This window comes from Carcharodon carcharias, chromosome 8, assembly GCF_017639515.1.
Source record: "Carcharodon carcharias isolate sCarCar2 chromosome 8, sCarCar2.pri, whole genome shotgun sequence".
Lineage (NCBI taxonomy): Eukaryota > Metazoa > Chordata > Chondrichthyes > Lamniformes > Lamnidae > Carcharodon > Carcharodon carcharias.
In genome coordinates this window covers 176,674,720-176,683,162 of record NC_054474.1, presented here as the reverse complement: position 1 = coordinate 176,683,162, position 8,443 = coordinate 176,674,720, and the positions used below count along the sequence as shown (strand labels likewise).

The 8,443-nt window shown below is 43.2% G+C and overlaps 1 protein-coding gene across 1 annotated transcript; it reads left to right on the top strand.

Annotated features, from left to right (window-relative positions):
* Nucleotides 1–7,185: 7,185 nt before the first annotated feature.
* Nucleotides 7,186–8,238, top strand: LOC121281540 (probable G-protein coupled receptor 34). The gene has a single exon (XM_041194490.1). It carries the CDS (start codon nt 7,186–7,188, stop codon nt 8,236–8,238), a length of 1,053 nt encoding a protein of 350 aa, XP_041050424.1.
* The last annotated feature ends 205 nt before the right edge of the window (nt 8,239–8,443 follow it).

Below are 8,443 nucleotides of genomic sequence, written 5' to 3'. Positions count from 1 at the left end.
CCTGTCCACCATGCCCACCCAACGCCTTCAAAATCCTGCCCAGGAAGTTTTGTGAATGGTTGTTTTTACCTTCAGCTTTTGTGGGCTATCATCTTGCTTATCGCAAATTAATGACAAGAGGCTTATTTTCTAATTGCTAATCTCCAAATGTGTAATCAAGAAAATTGGATTCAGTAGCACATAATCCTCGACCACAGATACCATGATGTGGGCTGACAAGAAGCTGCTGCATTTTTTGTATCTGTAAGTCGAGTGAATTGCTGGAAGACTCCTAATGACTAACCCAGGGAAACTTTGCCCTAATAGTTTACTTGGTATTGTAAGCTTTTGACTATGTACTAATAATATAACCATTGATTTTGAAAATTGCCGGAACTGCAAAACTGAAGATACTTTTAGTTCTCAGAATTAAAGGGTATGACGTTTCTTTCCAATACTTAAATGCCCTATGCCAATAAATATAGATTAATACGAGTTCTTTCTTTTAAGCCTGACATGGATTTATTTTTACTGCAAGTGTCGGTTTTGTTTGGTTGCTAATTGTCCAAAGATGAAAAAAGTTCACTCTGAAATTCTACTAAGTTATATTTCATCTCAGTAGAAAAGAAATTGGTAGACATTGTATGACAGCTGACCAGAACCAGCAGGATCCTCTGGTTTAAACCCAGCATGCAAACGTGAACTGCGTCTTTTGCATCAACGCGACATAGATCAATCCTTTGACTCATTGTACGAATGTTTGGTCTGGAACATGACAGGGTTATTTTGTGTAATAGACACCACTAATATGGGCACAACTAGTATTGCTTGTCTTGGCGCTTGGGGAATTAAGACGCTTTAAACCTGAAGAGATTTATCCTGATGTTTTGCTTTTCACACCAGGTATGTTTCATTCTGCTATTTCATACTTTCCAGTGAATGGTATAGCTTCAGCAATTAGTTAGAATTGGGTAACCATGGAGTATGAGGATGTTTTAATTAATTCTGTGTTAAAGTTCTTGGATTTGGTGATGTTTAGTTCAATCAGCGATGTGATTACTTATTTTTAATTGTATCTAGATTGAGGTTTGGTTATTTGAGGAGTTTGCATTGTTTTCATTGGCTTTAAAGACTGTAGGGACTGTCAGTGTTCAGATTTAGTTTAAAAATCAGCCATGAAAAGTTTTCATAAAAGAATAAAGCAAATGTAAGAGGTAAGGCAAAAAAAAAATAAATTTGGGGAAGATTCTTACTGTTTAGGAGAAGATGGTTTTTTCCCTTTGAAGTTCCACCATTTCCATTCCCTGGACTCCATCATACATCAGCAGTAAGACCCGTTAGAAAGTATTGCACAGCACGGAATGTGCAGGTCACACACCTTCACTGGTTATCAATCACAGTTGAAACTGAGATTTTCCAGCCAGATAATTCTAATCACTATCATGGGTTGGGATGTTTGTAAGTGCCATTTAGCTGCTCACTGATAGAACCTGTGCTTGACTGCAGCTGAGCAGTTTCTGCTGAATTTGGACGCTCAAAGCTGGAGTTTCTCTAGACAAGAGGAAGTAAACCCAAACTTTAAACACAGTCTCACTTTGTGTGGAGAATTTCACCCTGAAAGCACTCCCACCCCCATATTGTATGATGAACAACTTTGCAGGATCTCAGAAGCCCAGATGTGAATTAGTGTGAGACAAAACAACTGGATGCCAAGGTCACTGTGTTTTCCTTGCTTTGGTCAGGCACTAGTATTGGAATATTTATGAGCTGAGAGGTGTCAGAGGGAAAGTTGGAGATCAAAAGAGCTTGGTCTTGGTGTTAAATGAGCAGATTGTTCAATCGCAACTTTTGTAACTGGGTCGTTCAGATAACAGTGAAGTAATGGTTGGGTTGAATCAGTCTCAGCTATTCTGTGTGAAGAAAGTGTTAGAGGAAATTTCCCAAGCACAGAAATTTTGGAGGTTATTACATGTCACATTGACTGATGCAACAGTACCTGGGACAAGACCAGGGAATAGTTATGCAGAGATTGTACTTGTGCCCAAATTGTAATGATAGTGCAGTTGCGTTTGGATACTACTGCTCCGATGTTAGCTTGTATCAGGTCTTTCTTATTTAGAATAAAATTTAACCACTGTCACCAATAAGGATTATCACTTCCGATCACTTAACTTCAGAATAAGTGTTAAAGGGTTAATTGATTTTAATATCCTAAATTCCAACAATATGCCCAATTATTTGGATCTCCTCCTTTACTTTTAATATTTAATGTTTTGTAATTATTTTTCCTATAATATTTTGAGCTCACTGTGCTGAAATGGAATTTAGGTTTTTCTTCAGTTGTTCTAAAATATAATTTGTGTCCTTTTATTTTTATGACATGGTTTTCTGTCCTGGGCACTATCTCCCTCATCCACTTCTTGTTCCCAGTGTCACCTTCACACACTCCCAGGTCAGATGTAGCACAGCTAGATACAGAGTCAAGTTCCCTCAACTCTGTCCCAACAGTGCAGGAGACAAAGATATTTAGAATCAATCATATTTCTTTGTCACTATTCGATTTTTTTTTAAAAGGAGCGTGGATGCTTTGATTTATTTTTCAATTTTGTTATGGAACATTTGAGTTAAATAATTTCACATATATCTGGAATTCCATTTGAAAATCAGTAATGCCAAGTTTATACCTTTTCCCCCCACAGTTTGAGAGATTTTATAGCGAGGGGAAAGCTACTTGTACAAAATACCTGGCCTGCCCTGCAGTTATGTGAAGCAAGGCATTTTACTTTCTCAGTGTCCAATGCCGATTCTGAAATTTGTCAAAATATAATGCATATCTATGCTTCACATTTTAGACAGATGTGAAACAGTTTCTGTTTCACACATCAATGTGGAAAGCATAATGTAACTCAGACTTAGTCATCCAAATTAAATTTAGACGAGTGGCGTGAGACTACCCTAAGGAGGTGACCTTGCTCCTTGTACTCTCTGCACCATCTTGAAACACCAGGAGTGCTTGGAAAATTCATTGAATCTTTTTGAATATTTGCAAAAGCTCCACCATTTCACCAGCTATTCATTCTTAAAATGTAACATTATCTGAGTGCCAGGGAGGGAAAGTATGTGTTCTTGCAGAGCTGTTTTTCCCTCAGCCAGACAGCAACACAAAATCAGCAGTATAGCTTGGGTCTGCTGGCCTCATACCACTTTGAACTACCATCAGTCTGAAACTAATAGCTGTGGCACGCTGCCTATAAATCCATGACTGGTTAAAATCCGTTATGTTGCCTTATCCTTTCAACAATGGGCTGGTAAACACAAAGCATTATTTGAAGGAATGGCTGAGAAGCAGTAGACCAGATACTATTTTTTAATAGTTTGGTAATTATATTGTTAAAATACACAGGTTAGCGGCATTGTTTAATTAAGTACTTTGAGCACGTATGAATAGGGCGTTGTGACAATGGGGGTTGAGAGGAGAACTATGGCATTGAACAAAGTCAGTACGCTCTCCGTAAAGAAAATCTCTGTCATAGTGTTGACTTCCCCATCCGGCTTGGATTCTGTTGTCAACTATACTTCCTCGGTTAGCTTATCTAGCTTAGCCTTGTAGAACTTTAGAATGAATCAGTTTTTGTTTCCGTATGCTCACAAACTGAATGGTGAGATCAGAGAAGCAGTCAGGCTTTGAGTTTGTATATTGCCCATCAATCGTTGACTTATCCAAGACGCATTTGACAGCTGAGACAAACGTCTTGTCACCCTTGCATTTCACAGTATAGTAGACTTGGATGTGAGTCGAGTAGCACCGAAATGAAAGGTTTTAAAATATATTCTTTCCATCCATTTTTGTTTTTGTATGCTATCTATCAAGTGGCTACAAATACGTTTAACGGGTCTTTGAGAGCCGAATCCCAGTGTGAGAGGATACACCTGAGTTTCAGAATTTGGAGACACAGAAAACCACATTATGTTGGACAAGGAACTACAGGAAGCTGAACAGGCCACAAGAAAATGGGTTGAAATAGTGCATGCAAATGAAATCGTGCTAATAAAAGCTAGTGTAGGATTTGAAATAGATCTTAGGAACACAAAAAGTTCGTTTAGCCCTACAAAACCACAGCTCCTGATATCTTCAAACCAACCCAAGGGACCACACTGGCCCCTTTACAACCTGTAAAACTCCTTTTGGTGTTAGTCCCTTTTCTCTGTTCTTCATCACTTAACCTCAATGGTTAATCTCCAATTGCTTTTTGAAAATTTTAAATGCATTTCTCTATTCAGCATTGCATCAAGTTAATTAAATATAAACCTCTGCTTTCTGAGTCTCAATGACTGGCCCTTTACACAGTTCTGAATTTCCACTGATTTTCCCTTCTAGCTTCCTGAACATGATTTTTAAAATGGTTTCCTATAGCTGATGCTTAATTGACTTGTACATCTGTATGAAGTATGACTTTTTAAACCTTAAGTTGATCACATTCCAGTCCTTGGGAATCTCTGCTGAATCTATTGATCTGTCTTAATCCCTGTTTCCTTTAAGACTTCTGGATGTATGTTATCCAGACCTACTTTTAAAAGTTTCTACCTTTCTCTTGGGAGGGCCGAAACAGATGAATGATCATTTTGCTCAACACTTCCTCTTCTCCCGTTAAGCGTAAGCCTCAGTTTCTGATCTGTAAATTCTCCGTGTGACTCCCTCTCTGGTCTCTCTGTCCTTGACCTCCTTCACTGTTCTCATAAAGATCAACGGAAGCTCAAGGAACAGCCGCTTATCTCTCAATTAGCCACTTTACAACTTTCTGGACTCAACACTGAGTTCAATGATTCCATCTCTTAAGGCGGGATTTTCCACACTCACTGCCTCAATCTTCTGGTCCCAACGCAGATCAATGGATTTCTAGCTTGGGGGGGGGGGCACTTTGCCCGCTGGGGGTCCCACCCAAGGCGGGGCCGGAAAATCCCGGCCATAGCCTCCCACTCCCATTTTTTTCAGATATCAACAGTTGGTATTGATTCTGCTGTTGCCATTTATACCTCCCCTAGACCACGTCTTTTGATTTTTTATTTCTCCCACTACCACCTCCTATTGCCTTGCACCATCATCCCTTTGTCACCTAATCTCTCTTCCCTTCTGCCCTCTCACAGACATTTTGCTCTCTTCCCCCTCCCTCTTCCCCTGCCTCGCAGCTGCTTAAAACGTGAGACAACTCGAACCTTTTCCCCGAGTTCTGATGAAAGACGTTTGACTAAAGCATTAACATTACCTCCCTCTCCCTCCCACTCCCTCTCTCTCTCTCTCCCTCCCTCTACCTCTCCCTCTCCCTCTCTCTCCCTCTCCCTCCCTCTACCTCTCCCTCTCTCTCCCTCTCCCTCCCTCTACCTCTCCCTCCCTCTCCCTCTCTCTCCCTCTCCCTCTCTCTCCCTCTCCCTCTCCCTCCCTCTCCCTCTCCACTCCCTCTCTCTCCCTCTCCCTCCCTCTCCCTCTCCCTCCCACTCCCTCTCTCTCCCTCTCCCTCCCTCTCCCTCTCTCTCCCTCTCCCTCTCCCTCCCTCTCCCTCTCCACTCCCTCTCTCTCCCTCTCCCTCCCTCTCCCTCTCTCTCCCTCTCCCTCTCCCTCCCTCTCCCTCTCCACTCCCTCTCTCTCCCTCTCCCTCCCTCTCCCTCTCCACTCCCTCTCTCTCCCCTGGTCTCGCCCTCCCTCTCCCTCTCTCTCCCCTGGTCTCCCTCTCCCTCTCCCTCTCTCTCCCCTGGTCTCCCTCTCCCTCTCCCTCTCTCTCCCTCTCCACTCCCTCTCTCTCCCTCTCCCTCCCTCTCCCTCTCCACTCCCTCTCCCTCTCTCTCCCTCTCCCTCTCCACTCCCTCTCTCTCCCTCTCCACTCCCTCTCCCTCCCTCTCCCTCTCCCTCCCTCTCCCTCTCCCTCCCTCTCCCTCTCCCTCTCCACTCCCTCTCTCTCCCTCTCTCTCCCTCTCCCTCTCCACTCCCTCTCTCTCCCTCTCCACTCCCTCTCCCTCTCCACTCCCTCTCCCTCCCTCTCCACTCCCTCTCTCTCCCTCTCCACTCCCTCTCCCTCCCTCTCCCTCTCCCTCCCTCTCCCTCTCCACTCCCTCTCTCTCCCTCTCCCTCTCCACTCCCTCTCTCTCCCTCTCCCTCCCTCTACCTCTCTCTCCCTCTCCCTCTCCACTCCCTCTCCCTCCCTCTCCCTCTCCCTCCCTCTCCCTCTCCCTCTCCCTCCCTCTCCCTCTCCACTCCCTCCCTCTCCCTCTCCCTCTCTCTCCACTCCCTCTCCACTCCCTCCCTCCCTCTCCCTCTCCCTCTCCACTCCCTCCCTCTCCCTCTCCCTCCCTCTCCCTCCCTCTCCCTCTGCACTCCCTCCCCCTCCCTCTCCCTCCCTCTCCACTCCCTCTCCCTCTCCCTCCACTCCCTATCCCTCCCTCTCCCTCCACTCCCTCTCCCTCCCTCTCCCTCTCTACAGATGCTGCCAGACCTGTTGAGTATTTCCAGAATATTCTGTTTTTACTTCAGATTTCCTGCATGTGTTCTAACTTTCTCTGTTGTTTTCTGCATATTCCCTAGCTGCCTTTTCTGTCCCTTGAAACTTGCTTCTAGGCAAATATAAAGTAACTGTTCAGCACACTGCTAGTTCCATATCCTCCAACTTCAGTCCCCATCTTCACTCTTAAATGGAGTTTATGTTTGAAAACCTTTGGGTTTTATCTAAAATTACTTCCCATACTCCAAATTGGTTTCTGTATAAGTAGCTGGAAGTTGACACCATTGCTGTGGGGTATCAGCCTTCACTCAGTGGGTGACACTGTCACCTCTGAGTCAGGGGGTTGCAAGCTCAAGTCTCACTCCAAAGATTTGAGCACATAATTGAACTTTAGGTCCTAAGGGATCTGCTCTGATTCCTATAGTTTGTATAAAGCTAGGGCCGCCAGACTGTGGGGAGGGGAGTTGTTATCAATATTTTAGTACTAATCGCATGGAAAAGTGCACTGGCAGCTGGGGTTCTTTAGAAATGTAAGGATTTAACCAATATTTTTGTTCAGTCTCTCCCTATGGTGCATGAGGAGAATCATATTCTACTCCATCCACAACACTCGGAAACTCCAGCACACTGCGCCACTATTTTACCCTTTGAATTTCCACTTTTGTTATTAAAATATGTCATTTTTATTGCAGGATACTGATAGCAGCTGTGAATCATGAATCTCAGCACAAGAGGGCTGGATATAACATGTAACTATACAGCTGGACAACTGGAGAAGGTGATCCTCCCTGTCTTGTATTCTTTCACTATTGGCATTGGATTGCCAGCCAACATCCTGGCCTTATCACTCTTTGTACACCAATCTTTTAAGAAACATGGAGTCCTTGTCTACCTGGCAAACCTGTTGGTGGCTGATCTGATCAATTGCCTGGCCCTTCCATTCAGATTGGCTCTGCTTACTACAGGAGACACCATGGAAGAAAACTCTGGGACATGTATGGCTGTGACAGCAATTGTTAACGTGGTGTTTTATTCTACACTGGCATGCAGGACACTCTGCATTATCTTCATAAGCATTAGCCGATATGTAATAATTGTAAAGTACCACAATAGCAAAATGAGTGCATTTTATGGTGCAGCATTTGCAAAATATGCCTGCGTTGCATTCTGGACTATGGGGATTCTAATAGTATCAATCCCCTTAATTGATATGTTAAGGCTAATGAGCACATCTGAATCTATCTGCTATAGTGTCAAGGTTTACAAAAGTGTGCAGGCCACTTCCATTTTGTTTGTAGCCATTTCAGTTGTGTTCTTTATCATTTTAATGGTGTTTATTGTTTTTTATACCTTTATCATACTGTATTTGTTCAAAGTGAGTAAAAGCAGCACAGTTCAACAAAACCAGGACCTTCACATTCGAACACAGTTCATAATTTTGGCTACCATAGCTGCCTTCATCATTTGCCATTTGCCATATTACAGCTATCAGATCACATCAAGTATTTATCGAATCACGTATTCTGACTGCCAGCATCTGGAGCAAATGCAAAAGGCAAAAGTTATGGTACTGTGGCTGGTTTCATTCAACAGTTGTTTAGATCCTATTCTGTACAATGCAATTCCCAAATGTTCTTCAAAAGTTAGGTTTTACCCTGACCAAAGCACTGCAGAAAGATGTCCAGAAATTGAAACTGCAAATTATCAAAACAATCTTGTGATAAGATGCAATATTTACCAAATGGGAATACTTACACCTGATTTTTAAGATGAAAGCATTTCCTCCAACGCTTTGTAATGCCCATAGTCAACCATTTAGTTCAAAGTTTTAGCAGCTGCAGTACTTTTAGATCCAATTGTTTATCTGGAAAAGCAGGCGTTCTCAGATCTGATTTGGATTTCACAACATTCAGTGGAGCAGGGTGAGGTAATACCACGCAGCTATTGATCCTGACAACCACACAATCCACATT